Here is a 21,867-nt window from a genome sequence, read left to right on the forward strand (position 1 = left end):
TGATCATGATGTTGGAGATCATGCCCATGGTAACGGTGAGGATGAGAGAGAGAGAAAAAAAGAAAACTTGATTTTGATGGGGCACGGAGAAGCGTGAATCCCCGCGGTGGGTGGATCCTTCAGTCCGGGGCCTCAGCGGCGGTGGCAGCACTGGTGAGGATGAGGATGATAAGTCTTCAGGCGAGTCTTTATTCAAATTATCTCACATTGACATAAACAATCATCGACAGATGGGTTCTATCTGAACTTTTTTTCGTACCATATTTTTCAAACGGGCTCTCAAATTCAGAGCGTGAGATATCGGTCTAAAGAAGATCGGCTTTCTGCCACAGATGTCATCTCGAGCCATGCAGTGCTCAATTCGCTAAGTTATAAGCTCTCGCAGGTCAAGTCTTCGGTGTTTCTATGAAGCATTCGTGCATTTCAGTTCACCTACCGCATCATTTCATAATACCCTTTGAACGGGTCTCAGACGACATTGTGCTGTTCAGAAACGCTGGGTATGAATTGTAACAAATGACTGACTACCTTAGCCGAGAACGTCTGAGAGTAGGGTTGACGATTAATATGCGGAAGGCAAAGGTAATATTCAATAGTATAGCAAGAGAACAAGAATTGATTCACGTCCGCCTCTAGACTCTGTGCAAGAGCTTCTTCAACTTGGTCAATTAATCACAGGGGACCCTGATTATGAAAACGAAATTTACGGAACAATAAAAATGAGTCGGAGCGCATACGGCAGGCCAAATCATGACCAAATCATGACCGGCAGATCACCGCTACCCTTAAAAGGAAAAGTGTTGCAATCATTGCATTCTACCAGCACTAACACATGGGGTAGAAACTTGAATGTTGAAACTTTATGTAGAAACTTGAATGAATAAAGAAGCTTGAGAATAAGCTAAACACCACGGAACGAGCGATCGAATGAAAAATGGTAGGCGTAACGTTAAGAGACAGGAAGATAGCGGTGTGGATTAGAGAGCAAGTGGGGGTAGCCGACATTCTAGTTGACATTAGGAGGACAAAATGAAGCGGGGCAGGCCATATAATGTGTATGGCAGATAATCGGTGGTCTAGTTAAGAATGGCTGCCAAGGCAAGGTAAGCGCCATCGAGGACGCCTGAGAATAGGTGATGAAATTAGGAAATTTGCAGGCATAATTGGAATCAGCTAGCGCACGACAGTGGTGATCGGATATCACTGGGAGAGGCCTTCGTCCTGCAGTGGACCTAAAGATAGGATGATGATGATGATGACTTTTCGAACCACTGGAGTAGCCTCCCTCAAAATGAATGAACGACACAGGAAGACTTTTTTTTAATGTTTTAATGATTTTGATGAAGTCATTCTCGGAGGGTGCGTCTGCTGTGCGTAGAGTACCGGGTGAAGAAGAGAACAAGTGCACGGCGGCCGCCCCGGTTGTTCCAGCGTCGTGGTATAGGGGGAGCGGCGGTCGTGCGGCTTTCGCGAATGCTATAAATAATCGTGGGTGGCGCGGACAGGCAACTGAGACTTGGAGGAGTAAAAAAGTAAAGAACACACACACGGGGACACTCGTGGTGGCGGTGGAGGATGATGGGAACGATGATAACCGGTACCGGCCGGTGACGGATGCGTGCGATTGTCCCTCAGTCTGTCTCGTTGCACGCGCTGTAGAGGTTGAAACAGTCCTCGCCACTGCGGCCGCTCCGGGTGGCGTTGTAGCTGCGTGTCATCGGGGCCGCCTTCTGGGCCTGCAGTGCGTAACTTGCCGCGTACCTGAGAAAAGCAGGTGTAGAATAAGAATTAGAACGGGTGTGTTTAGAAAAAGAACTGGGAGCGTTTTATAATGATACCCGCAAGTGTACAACCGCCACTCAAAGGTAGTGTGAATCAATCTGAGCAGTTAAATTACCCTTCTGCAATCATGGCAACGCTTGCTCTGTGGCGCAAAATCACTTAGTTGTTGAATGAATAATATGGCCAATTTTGTTGTCGGCATTCGATATCACCCACGGATGAATGCGGTGATAGTACAACACATCATGCTGCACTGTCTGCAGCGGCCGTCAGCAGTCTAAAGTCGACGAAAACTGAGTGAACGACCGGCCAGTTTTGTCATGCGGATCATTCTTACGGCACTAGTGCAAGAACTTATTTCTATAAGAGCAGAAAAAATAAAAAGGCTCGAAGTACGAATATTCAGTGTTGTGCGGTCGGTCTGATCGATCAATCTAACTGAGCATTAAAGTACTGCAAGTTCAAATATTTCACAGCCTCTAGGCGTGTTCATGTCTTTGTGCACGTGGGCTGTGCCCGACATTGTCGCGGATATGGTGACATTGCGACAAGCATCCGGATATAGATTTAAGCCCAAATCGGCTCTTAATTGCTGTAGTACCTGTTTTATTCGTCTTATCGGCTCGGGTGACCCTGGCATATGACGCCAATCATGTACATTCCCTACACGACAGCCGTCGTTCGACCTCCGCAAGTAGTGCTTCGCGCGCTGCGATGTCTCGAGCCAGAAAAGCCACGCCAAGCCTGCAGTGAACGGCTAAAATTACCTCCCCTGCCGAAGCAACACTAAGAGGGGCGGCACTGGAAGAACACCTGTCTACGTTGCTTCGCAGGTTGGTTTCAAGAATTCTGACTATCGTAATGCAACGAGACATGTTACGATGGCTGATAACTGCGCACCAACGACAAGACGCACGGAATAGTCGACGGCAGCCATTGCGTATTCGCTGGTAATGGCGCCGGGGGCTGCACGGACTATCGAGGTCTGGGACCGAGGTACTTACCCTCCGAACTGCGCCACGAGATAGCCGACCTCGTGCGCTTCTTTGACGGCATCCCGGCTGGCTTCGCACAGGTATCTCTGCATGCAGTTGTCGTCCTTGGTCATGACGGACTTGACGAAGCCCTTGAGCATGGTGGTTCCCGCAAGCGCCGCGTCGTCCAGCGCCCCGCGGAATCCCCGCGCCGTGGACGACCGCGCGCGGTTGCCGAACGTCGTCTTCAGCATGTCCAGCACGGTCACCAGCAGGTTCAGGATCTGCCTGCAGGTGGCGCAACAGGGTAGCGGAGGGAAAAGAAAGAAGAGAGGAAGAGAAAAATATTAGGGAGACGTATACAAAAATGCTCGAATGAAAAGCCTGTATAGCGTACATGTTTAACTCAAGCAGGAATATAGGTGGCTATTTGTCGCCGCCCCGTTTCAGGTGGGATGCCCATAAATCCCATCAGCAACAGTAGCGAAAGCAAACGTTCATGAGGCTCTTTCGTCAGATGCGACCAAAAACCGGCGAAAGTTGGCTAGAAATTGTTGGCTCGTCTATGCACGTATTACCATTACAGAGCTTTAGCTTGACATATTACCCATTACGGAATACGAGGTTACCGGAGGCGTGGATGACAGTAGCAACGCTGCTAGCGGCATCTTGTTACGCTTTATTCAACGACAACGTGCTTGAAATGTTCTTGTGTTGAAGTAAAATGAATAAATATCTGCGCATTTACAATTATATAACCACGTACCGACGATTTACACCAGCAATTAAGTAGTGTTTCATAGGTCACAGCAAATAACAGCTTTGTGCCCTCTCGAGTTGAACTTTACGCAGCAAAATGACTCTACCAATGCGGCTTCTCCAGTTCCGCTTCCCCCTGCCATCTGACCAAACTTAACCTAAACGCTGTATCGAGGGACCCTAGACTTCTCCCGTCTACATCTCCGGTAACCTGGTATTTCGTGAAGGGTAGTACGAGTACGTTATACGGACTAAATAAAACTATCTATCTACGGTGAACCGGGTTAACAGAGACGTAAACGTGAGCTGTAGTGCTGGCGACTCCATGTCGTGACGTTGAGACTAAACACAGTGTGCTCATTTAGTAATGCAAGGATCGACGGGCTATGGGCTACTTAATTTATGGTGTAAAGGCGATCGGCTACGGGATAACTATGAATATACTTATAGTAGCTTTTTTTTTTTTTTTTTTTTGCTTTCATACGGCGAGAGCAGCATCAAATGAAAAGAGTCTTTCGCGCTTTGGGGTTGTACAAACCGCCACAAGACGTCGCTACGAACGCTGCTGCTGCCGTGTGTTGCAGCATTCCGTGTATTGTTTATGTTTGCAGGCAAGTTCAAGCTGCCCAATAAAGAGTTTTTTGCAGAAGCATCGGTGCATTGCGGCAGTCGTCTGGCCGCGAATTTCGAATACCGGCGGAGCCTCGGCCCCTCTTTTTCTCCTCCTAACTCGGAGTCAACCTAGAATAATTCAGAACAATTCCCGCCCACAAAACCACACTCTCAACGCCTCCGCGCTCCAAGACATAATTCCCGAAATGACGCTGATATCAAAATAACTTCGCCTCCACCGTGACGTCACAGGAAAGAGTGAAAATGAACTCTTTTCGAGCTTATTTTTTAGGGAGAGAGAGAGTTATTGTGAAGAGGAAACGGTTGCAAAAAAAAGCGCCTCTTCCTCTTCACAATCACTGTCTCTCTCTCTCTCTCTCTCTCTCTCTCAAAAATAAACTCAAATAAGGTCTTGGAAGAACACCTAGTGTTCCTTCGCTGTCTCTATTTAAACCCTATCGATCAATCAAACGTCGGATGCACCCTTGCCTGGACGTGGCCGCGCTCTCTTCGTCACTGCCGAAGACGAGCTTGACGAGCGTCTTGACCAGGTTCTTGGTGTTCATGAACTGCGTCAGCTCCTTCTTGGGGTCCGCATCGTACTTGAACTTGCGCTCGTCGAGGCGCGGTGCTCTCCGAGACGCCGGCGGCGCTCCGCCAATGACCGGCGCGGCCACGGACTCACTGGCCGTGACGCCAGGCTTCGAGCCTGTCTCATTGGGCAGCGCGCTCACGCACAGGCTGGCCAGCCACAGCGTCACTCCGGCAACCACCAGGAGGCGTCTGCTCGACGATGGCGTCATCTGTAGGAGAGGAACGAGAAGTTGCAGGTCGCGGTTACACTCTCGGTGTCGTTTCACATACGTTTCACTAAGAATAAGTGAAAAAAAAATATTGAAAATCTGTTCAACTTGCTTCGTGGCACCTTCGCTCTCAGTGTCTTTCCACATATGTTTCATTAAGTGGAACTTGCGCGTCGGCTGTTCCTTCAGTCGAGCTTCTTGACGCTATTACTGTATTTCACCCTTAATATCGTTTCGCAGTAAGTGGAACATCTCAATGTCGTTTCACAAAAATTCCGCGCCAACGAAGTGGAACATAGTTGCAAAATATGTTCGAACACTTAGGGTAACCTACACGGAGCAATATACAGTAACAGAGGCATAAAACTCGGACTGCTGGAAGAGCCGACGCTCAAGGAAATCTGTTCCACATAGGTCTCAGTCAGTAGGCGGAACAGTTTTGCAAATGTGTTGCACTTAGTGGGACCTATTTGGAACGAGTTTTAAGAGTGTAGGAATGAGAAGCTCAACTGAGGGGCCCAATTTTGGGTTAGTAGTGACAATGTGAAGCCAACAGACACAGAAACCGAGAAAGGCATTCGGGAAATTAGGTTTTTTAATTGAAATAGAGAGATATAATAAGGCAAAAGGAAATGAAAGTGGACGAAACAATAAATTGCTGCCGGTGTGAGCCGAATGCCACATCTTCCACATTAAACCAGCAATGCTCTACTAATTGAGGAACAGTGGAGACTACCATCGCGCCCACTTTCTTTAGTATATGTGCTTGCCTACTAGATCTGGCCCTCACAGTGCAAGCCAGCGCCCCTCATGACCATAGCGGTTGATGTCTGTTGTCTTCATATGAAGGTCGCTGGTTAGAGTTAGATATACTTCTCTTCCCCACTCATCATCATTATTCTGTTGTAATCAGCCTACACTGAGCGTCTTGCATGAAGGAAGCTTCGTTTCAAACTCAATCTGCTACACTACAAACCACCAGTTGTCTGTTCTAACCATCACATGATATGTTCAACTCCGCCTTTTATAATTCCTTTCTACAATACCAACCAAGCACTACAGGCCGTTGTGTCAGTTACACAGCCCGTCTGCAGTTGATAAAAAAATTATCAGATCGCCCAAGCGAGCATCAAGTTCAACGCGTCCCATACCGGACAGCAATGCCACACTGCCCGAAGCTCACTCATCCTTTCAAGCAAGGACAGTGTCCTTCACCATCATCGTCGCTCTTATGATAAGTCCTGCCGCGGGAGACCCGGACACCGTTTTGCTGCCAGTGACCCAATTCTTCACGGACCAGGGATCCCTTTCACGCCGGCGACACAGCGTTCCTCAGGCGTGCGACCCGGACCACACTGTCGCCCGAGAGAATGCCTAGTGTCCCCACCAGGTTGCGCAGCTATTCCTCTGCGCTCGGCCGCGCACGTAACCCGACTCCGTGTAACGCTTTTGAGAAGTTGCGAGCACTCCGCTGTTATACTATACTGCATCGTCTCCGGCTGCCTTCGCTCCAAAGAACTCGACGCACGCTAACCTCTGTGACAATGGAATAGCAAAATACTCAAGCGAACGTTCCGCCCGATGCTTAAAAAGAACCATCGAATAAACTTGTAATGCGAAGGTAGTGCTGTAACAATAATCCGGCATTAAACTGGCAATGCACTAGCACTCAGCTGCTAGCTCACTGGTGATATATTGGCAATGCACCGGCAACGCACTGCTTCAATGATTTCGACTCATATTAACATACTTCCCTGTGTAAATTCTGTATAGCAAAGTAATTGAGTGAATGTTTCCATACGACTTGTCGATGAACCACGGAACGAACTGGTAATGAAATAAATGTGTGCTAGTAATTTTCTAGTAGTATATCGCAATGCAATGGCGACTCACTGGTAATTCACTGCCTTTACGGTGGTATCTTGTCTGCGTAGCACTGCTCTCGGAGAATCGGCGCATGTTGACATTTACACACGTACACACTCTTTGAATAGCAATACACTTGAGCTAATGACCATCGGGATTCTGGGAGAACAACAGCTTGCACTGGTAATGTATTATGATGTCCTAGTAAGATTCTGGCAGTATAGTGCAATCGACGATTCACTGATAATTTTTTGGCGATAGATTGATAAGGCACTCGCACCAAGTATTCACTATCGCATGCCGCTTGCAAATCACCAGCCAATCATCAACACTTCGTAATAAAAATTGCGTCATCAAAATGGCAAAGTGGTCGAGTTGACGTGCAATCATTTGCAGGAAAAGACTGAAGGGACAAAAACGACAAAAAAACACAAGACGAACGTATCGCACAGGACCATCTTCTGTCGTCTTCGTCCGTTCGTGTTTTTACTAACAAAAATTACGTGGACGACATGGCATCTAAACCACCTACTATGCAGACGATAATAATAATAAAAACGACTGGGCAAAGTCGCAGCAGAAAATAATCGACTTCTGTGCAGATAAGCTTGGTATCCAAATAAATGACCAACAATTTGAGCAGGTGCATCGGTTGGGAAAATATAGTGAAGATAAACGCAGACCCATAATAGCCAAGCTGACCCTCTTTAAAGGCAAAGATCGCATTCTGTCTTCCGCGTACAAACTTAGGGAACGTCATTTTCCATTCGCGAAGATTTTTCACCGGAAACTCGACGCGCTATATATAGACAAAAGCTAATTGAATTCGCGAAATCCCAGAACAAACCATTTAAGCTTTCAGTTGACAAGCTGCGTATTGATTCAAGAATCTATATGTACGATGGTTCTGCAAGCGCAGTTGTCCCAATGAATAGACAGCTACGGTTGAGACCATGCGCACAGAGTCGCCATGCATCAAAGCTATCCCCAATTTTACCCTCGCTATCACTATCGTACGCTAATATACGAAGCATATTATCGAAGCGCGAGCTTATCTCTTCTTTCTTGGAAGACAGTTAATCCGACGTTATGGCTTTCACGGAAACCAGGTTGGGTTCTGCTATAAAGGATGATGAAATCTTTTCATTTTCAAACATGTATGACATATATAGGTGTGACCGCTCTCTTAAAAGAGGGGGCTGTGTCTTGATTGGTGTAAAGAAAGCCATCACGACATTTTTGGTCAACATTAATTCTGATCTAGAGATTATTTGGGTGGCCTGCACGATCTAGAATCTGCACTTCTAGAATACTGATCGGTAATTGCTACCGTGCACCGGATTCTAAAAGTTCTTTCATCAATGCTCTGCGTGACGCAATCAACAAAGCCATTGAACTCTTCCCGGCTGCTCAGTCTATCTTCTTCTGGATTTCAATTATCCGCTAATTGATTGGGCGAAATTATCATCTCCCTGTCATACATCGTCTGAATTCATCAACTTCAGCATTTACGGTTCTATACAAGCATTCCAATACTCTGCCCTTCCTCGTGCCGTCAGGTTTTGGAATTCTCTCCCGGATAACATCGCATGCCTGTCCAACCATGATTCATTCCGTGACGCCTTGACAGGCTACATGTCTAATAAAATGAGAAACTTATGATTGTCGCACCACGCATTCTTGTACTTACACTACGTTCTTGTACCTTATTGTAGCAATGGTACCGTTATGTCGTCGTGTTTACCGCTATCTCACGATGTCGCGTTAGTACTCCGCTTGAGGATCCGGTTGAGTTATGTCAATTGCTACTGTTTTATGTATGTCATATATACTGTGTGTGTGTCATACATGCTTTTCTGTGTATTTTCTATGTACTGCCCCCCTTACTCAATGCCTCAATTGAGGCCTGTAAGTTATTTTTAAATAAAAATAAATAAATAATTAAGAAGGAGCTTCGCAAGTCCAGGAAACCGAATACTAAGAAAGATGAGGCAAATACACTAAACGAGGTACCGACGTAGTCCAAGATGTACAGTATCGTATAAAAAATGAAAGGCGGGACCATATTGTTCCGTAACACTTTCCGCTGAGCCCCGAAGATCTGAATGGGCACACGAGGTTGCAATGTGGTTCGAGATGAACAGGATTAAAATGATACGCGGGTGAGATAGTACACGCCGACAGATACGGTATATAAACGGTGCAATTGCAGGAGCTGTCTGATACAAAACACACATCTGAGGATGATTCACATCTTAGATCATGCGAGCATGCAGGTAGAAAAGGCCAAAGCGGGGTCTGTAGTTTTAAACGTTTCCTGGTGTTCCGTGCAGTGACGCCATAGCATACTGTGCGCCAATATTGTTTACGTTGCCGTACTTCAGGGAGAAAGTGACCGTGTTATGGACAATAGAATGTCTTGATAAAGTGGAAGCGTGGGTGAGCTGGTGATTCAATATCGACATGTCTGCACAGCGCGAAAGACGAGGGCAGAAGGAACACAACACAGCGACTGCGTTGTGTTCTTCCGTCTGACCTCGTCTTCTGTGCTGTGCAGACATGTCGAAACAGAATGTCATTTATTTATCTATTTTGATTGATTGATTGATTGATTGGTTGACTTGTTGATTGATTGATTGATGTCTCGCGTTCCCAAGAACCACTGTTCGGCGCCGACGGGGGCTGTTGTGAAGAACTCCAGAAGAATTTTGGCAGCCTGCTGTTTAACCAGCAGGCTGCCAAAAAGCAAGCTGCCAAAACAGCAGACTGCTAATTTGTGTTAAAACACACCCGACGACGAAAGTTATCGCAGACCGGCATATGTGAGACAACTAAAGGTTCGTCGAAGACAATGCGTCCGCCCTTCCCACTAGCCCACCACTCCATAAAAACAAACAAACAAAATGGATATATTTTCTTCCAATGCTCATGCTCATAATGACCAAGAGTCCTAATATGAATTAATATGTCTATATAACATAAATTATTATGAGTTTGTCTATACTTGCATGCAGTAGTGTGTATTACTGCTTTAACCTCTTGTTTGTATATTTTATTGAACTAAAGCCTAACTAAATTTCCCATTACTGTTTCTTTCTGTTTTTCTTTTTCTTTTTTTTCCGTCTCTACAGGCCCTGTTGTTTTGAATATTACGACTGACGACTGTCCGCTCGCTCAGGTCTCACATAAAACTGACCCAACTGAAAAATGATAACAAATAAAATATTCAATCAATGAATTCCCAGGTAAGTTGTGAAGTCCTAAGAAAATATCACGTTCTTTTTTTTTTTTTTTTGACCAGCTTAGGCACTCCAAAAGCTATTTGCGGTTGGCGGCACACCTGTGTTTTAGTACTCCAGAGCCGGAAATCAATACCAAGGCCATCTGGGCAGCGGTAGGTCGCGGTCAGAGGGCCACCTCGGCGGGTAGTGAGACACAACAAAAATTTGGCGCCTGCAGTTTTCCTGTGCATATAGTCGAAGGTAGACTTCACGTAAAAAAACACTCCACGCCGCGTTTTGACCCAGATACCCGGAGTCCCGGACACGCTCCGCGACACGTTGACACATTTCTTGAAAGCCCCCGTCAACGCCTCTGCCGCACAGGTTCAGGAAATCCGGGTTGGCCCGAAGAGGCGCACGATCATTATGCGAACTCCTGCCCGAAATCCGGCACTGCGCATTGGCTGTTAATGTTTTGTTTTATTTCTCTGCCTTTTGACGCGGCTCGGTCGTGGAATCTAGTCCGAACAAAACGGCATCCGCGTAACTGACCTTTTGGGCCTGTTCTTCAAGACTCCGTGACGCCCGTTTCGCATCGGCGACTCAGCTCCAGAGGCAAAAATAAAATGAGCGTCTTCTCCAAAAAGCAATACAACTTGGAAGGAAGGAATGAACATGTATAAGAAGGTCGGGAGCTGACGGCCTGTATGTAACGGTTTAAAGGCAAAGCAAAGCGTAGCATGGAAAACGTCAGGCTCGGTGGACACATCCTATATACGCCTGCAATAAGGTGTTTTAGGGAACCGTTCGCTCGGCTCACATTTTTTTTTTTCTTTTTTTGATCCGACATGCCTCGTAAGTGCCCACGCGTAACTTTGTCGATCTCTCCGAGCACGCGCACATCTCATCGCTCGGCCCTTCGAGAGCATTAGGCACACGCAAAGTTTTGAAGCTAAGCTTTTCCTTGCCTCTTTTCCGAGGTGTGGCGTTCGCCGTTTCGTCGCCAGATATATTTCTGTTTTTTTTTTTTTAATGGCGCAAGGACCAGGTCTGTGTCTGGCTAAAGAGCACCAGATGTATTCCTGGATATATATATATATATATATATATATATATATATATATATATATATATATACGAAGCTTATATGTGCTTCGAATGCAAGTAGCCGCAAAAGGGTTTATATAAACCATGTACGTTGACCGTTAAAGCAGTGCGAGTAAGCGTACCTGTGTTCTGCGTGATAAAAACATTAATTTCTGCATAAATCCTGAACACGCAATGCCAGCTGTTAGGTATCTCCAAAGCACACCGACCTGTTAATGTATTAGCGCAAATTATTCAACGGTTTGCTCGATGTATTTGATTTTCGGTGATTTAGCCATTCGACGTGTGCCACTGGCCGTGCTCCCATTCCTGGCTAATCCTCCAGAATGAGTATGTGCCAGTGGAACAAGTTGTGACATTTACGATGCCTAAGCGTAACCACTGCACGAAATTATGCGTTGCGTGCGAAGAAAGTAAACTCAATGGCACGCATCGCCATCAGTTGTGTTGCATTTACTTAACCGCTTAACTAAAGATCCGGCATCTGCGTTGGATCAGCATAATATTTTCCAAGGCAACCGCACTAAGGAGCACAAGATGAACACACTCGCTAAAACTCGCCATTTCGCTCTATCCAAACTGAAGCTGCCGTAACGACATGCCCGCAAACATTACTGCGTAATCGCATCGTCAAGTTCCAGGATTAATGAAGGGTTGCGCTTCGTCGAGGAGCCAGATGCTGAGCCCACTGAGAGATCGCAACTGCTCAGTGAAGCAGTCAGTGAAGACAAGTGAGTTTTAGTGAAGTACGTCAGTGAAGTCAGTCAGTCAGGTAAGTACAGTGAAGTGAAACGTCTCTCCCTTCCTCGCATAACGCTAAGCATAAGACACGGAGGAAACATTGCCCCGGTTCTTTGGTAAAGCATCGCTAAACAGATTTATATGATGGCAAGACGTCATGTCGGTGACCCGGCCATCCATTTCCTTTGACGGTGATGCTTGTCAAGAGAATGGCATCCTGACATAAATCACTGCCCTGTGTTTTAATGTTTATTTCTCACACTGATGACATCTGCCACCAGGTGTTTTTAGAAGCTGTTGCAGCGCATCTTGCAAGCGCAGGTTTCCGATGTTTATCTATTGTCGTAAAGGCAACAAAGCCTTAAGACGCGGACCATGAGATGCCCTGTGGTGGGAGGTTGAGCTTGGCAGAGGGTGTGACGCACCGATGATCGGGATAAGGGAGTTCGAATGCATAAGGTGGGATCACTGGACAAAATCAAAGAAAACTGGAAATCGTCGTGATAGGATTTGGTCCTGCGGTGAACTTCAAAGATGATAATTGTGGTTATGTATTATTTGATTATGATGAAATTCGGAATGGGTTTCAATTGCTTCCAATCATGTGTGAACGTGTAATGCCCAAACTCTTCCTCGCCAAGCCAACTGTTGTCATGTGGGCCGTAACGGGTATTTCATAGCTATACGTGCGGCTTTTTTTTTTTTTTCATTGCGTCCTCTAACCATAAAGAGAGGAATAAAGATTCATTTTATGATGATTGCGGTGTGATTATGATGATGATTATGACTGAGCATGAGATCAGGGAATTTGTAGGCACGCGTTCGGTTGACGATGTAGAGGGGTGACTGCAGGTTTCCGTGAGAGGAATTGTTTACGCAATGGACTTAAAAGATCATGATGATGATGATGATGATCACAACGACGATGATAGTGGTGGTGGAGGTGGTGTGGTGATGATGACCGCGAATGACCTGCCTGTTAGCCAAAACACGTAGCTGATAATTACAAACTGGCAGCGCGGGCCATCTCGGAGTGGCTACGCCGGGAGGCGCTCTGCAACATCCGCGAGAACCAGTAAGAGGTCATGTCTTAACCGCTTGCGTTATTGTTACTCAAGGGACCACAAAAAAAAAAAATAAAACCCAGCGCACCGAACGACCGCCACTGCAAGAGGACAACCGCTTGTTCCTGTCCTGGGGAGAGGAAGAGCCGGTCCAGCGTTTCTGCTTATTATTATTTTTGTGTCGTGCGATCTTAGTCTTCAGTCTTGCTTTGAGCACACCCCCTCTCCCTTCCCTCGCTTCCTCTCGTCTGTCTTCTGTTCCGTAGCCGTAGCCAGTGCGAGAGCCCTCTCACCTACGGTGACCTGCATTCCGTTCCGATGAGGGGAAGAAGTTCGTGCGGATCTGGCCGAGCGAGCTTCCATTGCCGAGCGGACCACGGACCGGTCTTTTCGGAAGCAAGGAACAGGGAGGGGGGTTAGGTGAGACACGGGGTTTTGATGTTGTTGCTGCCTGTTCCTGCCGTCCCTGCTGAAGTCTGTGCCAATGCGGCTTCTTAAGAGAACGCGAGCACAGACGCAGGAAGAGGGGGTTGAACCGATGAAGAAATGAAAACAAAAAGATATAAGAGACACGGTGCGGCGCCAGTCATCTAACTTGCCATGCCTTGCTGCTCCACTCTCTTTCTCTCTCTCTCTCTCGTCTTCTTTCTCTCCCTCAAACCGATCTTATTTGCTGCTGCTGTGCGCAACAAGAAGGCGCCGCTCCTCCTGGGCGCACCGTTATGTCGGTGACGCGGTAAGGAGACGGGGGGGCAGACGACGTCGTCTTCAGCGCGAAGCGCAACTAGGAACTTCGAAGGAAAAGAAAACAAAAGAAACGAGGCGCGCGGAGGCAGCGAAATAAAGAGGAAGGTAACGGGAAGCCGGTGGAAAGAAGAACGAAGATGGCTGCCGCGACGGCGGTCAAGGTCAGCGCAGTCCGCGCCTTCGGGATCGGGGTCGCCGAGCGATGACCCGGTTTTGTGTTTGCTTTGGTCTTTCCTTCGCGGCTCTTCGACTGACTTTTTTTTTTTTTTTCTTTTTATAGCTGCGTGCTCGTGGCCTTGCGTCGCCTCTAACGACGCCCTTCGTTCAAAATAGCACAAAGTAATGAACTAGCAAAAACGAAAAGGTCGCAGACGATACCCGAAAGGACTTAACGTTTGATTCTCTTTGTAAAACTTGTACGCTGTCTGCATGGGGTGGCCGGCAACCTTAGTAGACGACGTCTGATCTTCGCCGCCTTTTTTTTTTTTTTTTGCATTTTTTTTTCTTGCTTCCACTGTAGGCGGCCACCATGCCCGCCATTTCTTTCGATCGTGGGTACTCAGTGTATTGGTGTCTGCGCGTGTCCTGGGAAATTCCTGTTTTTTTAAAGCACTGAACAAAAAAAAAAGGGGGGGGGGGAGGAGGGGGTTGAGGGGCGTTCCGAAGTCTCCCACGTGTATGTACCAGTTCTATGATCTCGGTGACTGCCCGATTTCGACAGTATCTCGCTGGCAGAACCGCGAAACCATTCAATATCTGCAGTGCCTCATGTGCATGCCAAGTTGTTAAAACTTCATCACGCAGTAGGAACGCAAATCTGTGGCCCTTATCAGAGCTCATCTTTCCCGGTTCCTACGCGTTCTATTTCTAACAAGAAGGAATATTACATCCTGGGTTGGTACGGTATTGTGCTTGACCTTGTTTGTCGAGGAAAAGGTCACCGTCGTATTCCATGAAGCGCTTGCAATCAGGAATGAGATTCGCGAACATTAGACGCGTTCGGTGCAACGGTATCTGAACTCAACACCGCAGATTCCCGGCGCCCGTCACAGTAGATTGTTTACCTGTTACTGCCTGTTCATGAATGAACAAAACTGTCTCGAAATTTAGCTCGGCGACCTTCAGGTAAACTTCCCGGCTGGAATCCGGTGATGTCTTTGCGGCCAGGAATACCGATATGTACAGCGGGCTTCTGGCCTAAAATATTCCTCCAGGGTATTCGATAACACAAGACACACGTCGCTCGCTCCCAGATCGTTTCCCGTATTCTCCGTGTTCTGGTTTGAACCGGAACCGGTTCACATTGATACAGAGCTTGTTTGATCAAGGTAACGGCCCCAAGCGAATTTTGAGAGAGCTTTGTGACCTGAAACACTGAACGTGTTTATAGGCCTAAATATAATTCCAACATTTATGGGTAACTTGTAACGTACGCTACTCAAGATGAATACGAATTTCCAATTCATTATGGGGCGATGAAGAGGAGGTAGATATTGAGATTGTGTTTGCGAGAGATTGCTCCGAAGTCTGCGATGTTGCTCTTTCTTTTCGATTTGACTTAAGTAACGGGGGCCGCTAAGCTTACAGCTAAAATAGATTTCCTACATAACAGTTAATGTTCATCGCAAAACATGGCCACAGATTCCGTAGCCCTCAAATCTGGTGCTACCAGCAATGAATCCGTGTTAAGCGTGACCTTTTGTTTAATCCATGTGAACGTCCCATGAGGCATGAACCTTGCCTGTTCGTGCCACGAATGACGTTGCCCGATCCAGCTTCATGCAGTACTGCATGAGCCTGGACCACGCCTTGAAGTCAAACTTGCATATTGAATTCAAAGCAGTTCTTCAGCATTTATCACTGCTGATCGTTGACCTGACCTGCCAGTGGCGGTTCGAACCGGAAGCGTGACACGCGATCAAAAACGCGTTCCTTTTATTGAGGTGCCGGTCACGACTGGATTCTAGCGAAGAGCGTAAATCCATGATTATACTAAGCCTCTTAACGCGGACAGGTCATCATTTCCAGGATGTCTCATGCCATTTAGGCTTATTGGTGTGTGTGCCCTACCCAGCGGTTTAAGATAAATGGTTATATGCAAAAGAGAGCAGGCCCGAAAAAAATGAAAATCAAAGTCAAAGCGTCTTCTAGCCGCGTACTTAAACATAACCTGTTTACGTAGATTGTACATGGAGCAGAGAAGGTGTCATTCCGGCCCAATACATAAGCATGACCTGATCAAGGAACCACTCGGCGGATGCCTTTGTGGGCGAATACCGAAGCAGGATGTGCTGGCTTCGTTCCGCCTTAACGATAACCATGAGCTCTTTTCTATACTGGAGATGTTGCCTTACAAGCTGTGTTTGTTTAAATGAAACGATTGCATTAGTTTTTTTTTTTTTCCTTGACTGTCCGGTCGTTTTCTTCTATCATTGATCTTCCACTTGAAAGCCATATCTAAAGAGCAGTTAATCCCGCTCAGTATATCGTGGCAGGAATTAACTTTTTTTATCAGTGTTTGAGAACAAATGTGAGATTTTGTTCGTTTCCTAGAAAGGAGGGTAAAGCAGTGAAAGACAGAGTGCCAGGACACGTAGTTACACAGCTTTCTTATCACGTTACATGAAATAAAATAAAATCTGTTCTTTTTTTTTTTCTTTCGCAGACTGCGGGCATCATTTATTTATGGTAGCAGTAAAAATGTATAGAATCTTAGCTTTAGTGAATGGTTCGAGAGAATTCGTCTGGTCAGTTAAAATGTTGAAGTTGTGGCCACTTGATTGGGTCAGTGAACTTGACTTTGACGTGACCAGCCATCGCAACGGCTTTATCGGGATACTAGTTTTAAACGCTCAATCGTACATTTTTACCAACCTTGTGTAATAACCCCAATCGCGACTTCACGCCATCCAACTCACTGTATGAAATTTATGCGCTTATCATAGCTTTAGACATTGATTCTCACTTTTATTCTGATTGATCTTCTTGCTATCGACACTGCTCTGTTGCCACGGTTCATCACAAAAAAAAAAACCCTACGTGAAGCATTTGTCACGTTGCTGATTTCGAACAAATATTTTTGAAGTTTGCTTGCAACCTGACAAGCCCACTGCAATGTTATTTTATACAGGAACCGAATGCATTTGCATCGTTCATCGTTCCAAGAAAAAAATCTAAAACGCATGTTAATGATTCCCGTCATGCAAAGGTTTACCTAAGAACTCATAACAGTTGTATGCATCTCACCGTTCAACATAGCAGACGTGACCCGTATACAAAGCGATAACGTGTGCAGAACATCATGCAATACCTTACTGGTTTTATTTAATTACAGTTTGTGGGTGCTGCCCTTCACAGTTATTCTTGGTTTTCAATTACTGATGAGCTATACTTAGCACGGACTTTTGAAGATACAACGCAGTCACAGTTGGTGAAATTAAATGTTTTGTTTTCTGTTTGTTTCTTCATAAGCTGCAAATATTTTTTGGAGACATCGTTCATGGTGTTGCCTTTCTGGTGCTTGCTTTCGTCAGCACGGTCCTTACTGAACTCCGCTGCTACCTCGGGCAAATCACAGCATGAAATGTTCCAATCAAGCGCTTTTATGTGCAGCTTGTTCGTCCTTATCTAGCGTTTCTGCCCTAACACGTGATCTTATTCAAATTCACGGCTTCATCATTCTTGAACATTGCTTCGAAGTCAAAAGTAAGGTTAACTATTTATTTAAAGTAGTTGAAACTAAGTTCTGTACTCCGAAAACTCGGCGAAACAATAAATCATATAACCAATGTGTCGTTATTTGCTATATCTTACATGCGAAGACTTCTACAGTTCGGAACGATTTCACTGAAGAACTCATGCGCGAGGAAAGAGCAGTTAGCAATAGTCTTCTAACATTTAGGTATATTTCCTCTCGTCAAGCAACGACGCCTGTCCGCTTGCTATCCTTATCACTCTTTTTACTTACCTCATGAACACCTATTTTGTCTCATTGCTTTCTTGGTAGAGTTTGAATAGGTGGTGAGAATGAAAGAAATCACGGAAGCTATGTAAAACCCTACTGTTCCTCAGCATCAGTGCCGATGCGTGCGTTTTTAACAATAGTAATTTTTAACTGTTGATGAAGTGATACGCAGAGTTTGTAGCCGTGCTATAGGAAAAACGTGTGAGTCGATTGCTTACGATCTTAAGTGCAACCTCACATTGATCTGTTTTTGTGCGCCTGTGTGAGAACATTGTATTTCATTCCGACCACAGGCACACACACGCAACAACTTAAAATCAGACGGCGGCAGCTTTTATGTCTTCCTTTGAAGTACGCAACGAAAACGGCCTTTCATATCTTCATAATTACAGAACCGAATACGCGCCCCGGAAATAAATGCATGTTTTCTTCCTGTAACACATAGCTACATGTATAGCGTAAAACATGTTGCTTAGTTGAGCTGTTTTACAGAGATCTCTCCCAGAGTGGGAAAAGTGGTGTCTTCTTGATGGCTTGCCCTTACTTCGCAATTTCACTGCGAAACTCTTGTTTGTTAGAAAAAAAAGGCCGCCGCGAAATGTAGGTAGCCTCTTTTTGGCACCTTCCGTATTTCGAGATGCGTCGGTCTAATCCAGGTGGAGGCATTTGGTGTAACTCTGTTCATTAGCATTAGCATTACCAACAAATAGAGCAGTGCAACTTTCTTGCCCTTTACAAAAACTGCTGCACACGCCACCACCGGCAAATAGTAACGTAGGTATCATCAGGTGTGGATGAGCTCGTGTGAAGCTGCTGCGTAGGTTTCCTTGTGCAAGCAGTTAGGAAAGTGTTTAAAAAATACGACTTTTCAGCGTACTGCTTTAATGCTCTCCAACCCATAAACTGAGCTTGCTAGGATGTATTTCAGTGACATCTTTATGAGTTTGGTTATAGATTTTAATCTTTATCGTGAGTTATTGGGTAAAAGGAATGTGTTCGATGACCCGGTTGGTTATTTCTCGGCACCTCACGTACGCAACAAGAATTACCTGTCAAAGCAGTAGTGTCAAACCTCACTTGTGATATCACTATTTCAGTCATTATATCATGATATTCTTTCTAAAGAAACGTTCAAAGGATCATGTTGAACGAAAATGCATCATACTATAATTCCCGCTACTTAGCATGACTTGTACCTTTCAGCCATGACAGAGCTCCGAATAGTGGGATACGACCTTGATTGCTTGTGTTACTGCATGCTAACATGACCACGAAATCAATCAGTGATGAACCCACGAACAGGTTATGTATCAACGCTGACAAACACCCAGTGACTTTACCACCCGGAACATGCAATTATTAAACACAGAAGGTAAACCTATGCCAGCAAAAAGTATCGTTCTTTCTTGTACAGCTATAACATCATTTTGGCAATCAATTATAACAAAACAGTTTGTGCAAGTATACCGACCAAACCAAAATTTCTACAAGATGTGTAGCTTAAGTTTCTCACTCATTTTGCCCTAACATGTCTGCCGCTCATTCTTCATAATTATTCCTCTGTAACGGCAGGGAATAACAGTGAAGCAACCAGGTTTTAACGACAATCCTGCCGATAAATCGTAATACAGAAAGCATTCGTTCTTTCTTTTTTGCCTTCCATGGGTGTTAGTGGTAGCACTTCCGACATCAGTGCGGTTCTAGGATTACAGTGTTCAATCACCGATGATATGCGGCAGTTCTTCTAAGAATAGTATTGCTATGTTTAAAAATTTTTTTCTGGAGTCCTCCTTTCGGCACTATCATCTCCAATAAATAATTTAAAATGAGTGCCCCTGGCATTATTTCTGATGGCTCGAGTCATTTTCTCAGAGGCATCGCAGAGATTGCAGTTCATGAGCCGTAGGGTGATCACGGATACTTGATGCCAATTTACCTGAGCACTTGCCGTAAGGTCCCTAAGGCCACTAAAATAAGGTACTGCATGGTCGGTGGTGCCAGTCTTCATACAATCTCACTGGTTCTCTCCTCAATTTCAAATGAGTTAGTGATATTTGCTTTAGTATTACATGTCGGTGGTTACAGACGCTGTCTTTCTTTACTGTAGCAAAATAAATATTGTGAAAATATTCATTAGTAGAACTTGATTCGAAAGCTGAAATTAATTTTATGTGCAACTAGTATTGCGGGAAACAATGCCAATGCTAATGCCATTTCGCAGGTCTCAAAGAAGAACTGTAAACGTTTGCGTGCCATAGTCCTGTGCAGAGCCATACTCATCGTGTTTGAACCAATTAGTTCAGGCCGCATAGAAAAACATCTGAGCATCCCTCCCCTTTAAGGCTAAGTTGTTGCTCGTCAGTCCCACTCTAACTCTTAAATGAATGTTGTCACTTGCAAACCTCTCGAAGTCAAAGCACAGATCTGTGGTCAACCGGCCCACTGCCATCCATGGGGCAACTATTCCGCCATCGTGACTGACATCCGCGGGCATCAAGCCTTTCGCCATTAGAGACAACGGCGATAAGATCCCAGTGTCACCGTGAGCCGTAATCCACCAACGAGGACTGTCCAGAAGTAAGTAATCTCTGATATCGGCGAGGCTGCTCCTGAAGATAACGTCATCCAGTGTGCCGGTAACTTCAACCGATACTCGCGATACAGGGTCAAGGTCACTCACCTCCACACTTGTGCAGGATCTGCGAGTCCCGAGATCTGAAGTCGGTGGGTTGGAGGCGGTGTGAATGTCGGGGTGTCCTCTCGTTCGTGCGAGCAGGTACCGGGCTTGTCAAGAAGACCCTGGGAGGACCACCTCGAGCGATGCGAAAGAAAGGGGCCCCCGGGGGTGGTTCGCTATGGCACGGCAGTGACTGTTGCTGTGCTGTTTGCTGGTGTCTTTGGGTCGTGCTCGAGGTTGCAGCTGTTGTGCGGGGCAGCGCCACTGGTCCGAATGCTTTTATAGGGCGAGAGGCGAAGCAACGTGCCCTCCCCCTCCTTCTACTACTCCTCCTCCTGCCGAATCGCGTCCTCCTCGCGGCGCGGTCGTCCTCGAACTTGAAGTCGTCATCCACTGCAGGGTTGGGTAGGTAGTGGTTGTGGCGGTGGTGGTGGTGGTACGTAGGAAAGGGGGCAAGGCAGACGCGCCTCTCTCTCTCCCTCTCTCTCTCTCCCTCCCTTCGCTCCTTCGGGCCGCACCAGACCCGGAAACCTACAAGTCAGGTCACGCTGCCGAAAAGCTCGCCCGCCTTCCCCTCCCCCCTCCGCTAGCGGTCGCTCTGTATAGCGGATGCCGGTAAGCGTGAGCAAGCGTGCTTCTTTTCTTCCTTGGCGTCCCGAGCGCGCCACGGCTACACGCACTGCTGCTCTCTCGGTGCGCCGATAGAAACCAATGTGTGCGTATGTGTGTGCATGCGCGGAGTGCGTGTGAAAATGCTCGTTGCAATTAGAGAGTAGCCGCCGGCAGTGTCGCTTCCCATCGGAAATTGGCTCGGAGATGAAGGCAAAGGGTTTAGACACGCCCCTCCGGTTGCGCATATTTCGGGGTTTAGAGAAGGAGCTACAGAGATTGGCAAGCTTTGTTGTTTCGGCGGCGGCGGCAGCGTAATCTCGTGTGGGGAATTAGTTACGCAGGGACGAGCAGGATTAACCGCAGGAAAAAGCCGAAGTCCGCACGCTGAAGCGCGCCGAGAAATGCCCCGAACGTTGGCAAGCGGTGGAAGTGAGGACCCAAACGAGTTGAAGCACCCCGGGCAGTTCAACTTGTCGAGGCCCCGCTTCCAGGGTGGACCTTCCGTCGCTTGCATCTTATATCGCAAACGCGTGTATCGATACGAGTTTTACCGAACACGCTCGGGAGATGCAGCCATAGGGCTACCGAGGATACAAGGAGCTACCTTTATTGTCGTTGGGTGTGGGGCCATTAGCCTTTGAGTTGTCGGATAAACACTGAACCTCCGGAGTATCGAGATACTAACAGCCACTTACTACTGCTGTCGACAAACGAATTCAATCATGGTTGCTTTGGGCATTCAACAAGTGTGCGTTTGCATTGCTACGCTGAAGCTTCAACGACCTCATCGAGCTTGTCAATGCATAACTGAGACCTGCGCATCGAAACGCACAGATTGCGTCTGTAGCTTCTTGTGGGCCACCAATATGGCATGTTCAGGCAAACGCCTAGTGATTTTCCAAGAAGTAGCAGACGTGGGGCTGGAATTGTAAGCAATA

General features: G+C 46.4%; 1 protein-coding gene across 1 annotated transcript; it reads right to left on the reverse strand.

Annotated features, from left to right (window-relative positions):
- Positions 1-1,310: 1,310 nt before the first annotated feature.
- LOC119464984 (uncharacterized) lies at positions 1,311-20,618 on the reverse strand. The gene is made up of 4 exons (XM_037725836.2): positions 20,321-20,618; positions 4,617-4,930; positions 2,787-3,044; positions 1,311-1,761 (listed from the first exon to the last, which is right to left on the reverse strand). The coding sequence occupies exons 2-4, from the start codon at positions 4,928-4,930 to the stop codon at positions 1,632-1,634; spliced, it is 702 nt and encodes a 233-aa protein (XP_037581764.1). The 5' UTR covers positions 20,321-20,618; the 3' UTR covers positions 1,311-1,631.
- Between the last annotated feature and the right edge of the window lie 1,249 nt (positions 20,619-21,867).

This window comes from Dermacentor silvarum, chromosome 9, assembly GCF_013339745.2.
Source record: "Dermacentor silvarum isolate Dsil-2018 chromosome 9, BIME_Dsil_1.4, whole genome shotgun sequence".
Lineage (NCBI taxonomy): Eukaryota > Metazoa > Arthropoda > Arachnida > Ixodida > Ixodidae > Dermacentor > Dermacentor silvarum.

Excerpts from the sequence above, each read along its gene's own strand:
- LOC119464984 (XM_037725836.2), bottom strand. The coding sequence starts at position 4,930 with ATGACGCCATCGTCGAGCAGACGCCTCCTGGTGGTTGCCGGAGTGACG. Across the intron at positions 3,045-4,616 it reads GAGAGCGCGGCCACGTCCAG|GCAGATCCTGAACCTGCTGG; the intron begins GCAAGGGTGCAT and ends CGCCACCTGCAG. Across the intron at positions 1,762-2,786 it reads CTCGTGGCGCAGTTCGGAGG|GTACGCGGCAAGTTACGCAC; the intron begins GTAAGTACCTCG and ends TGCTTTTCTCAG.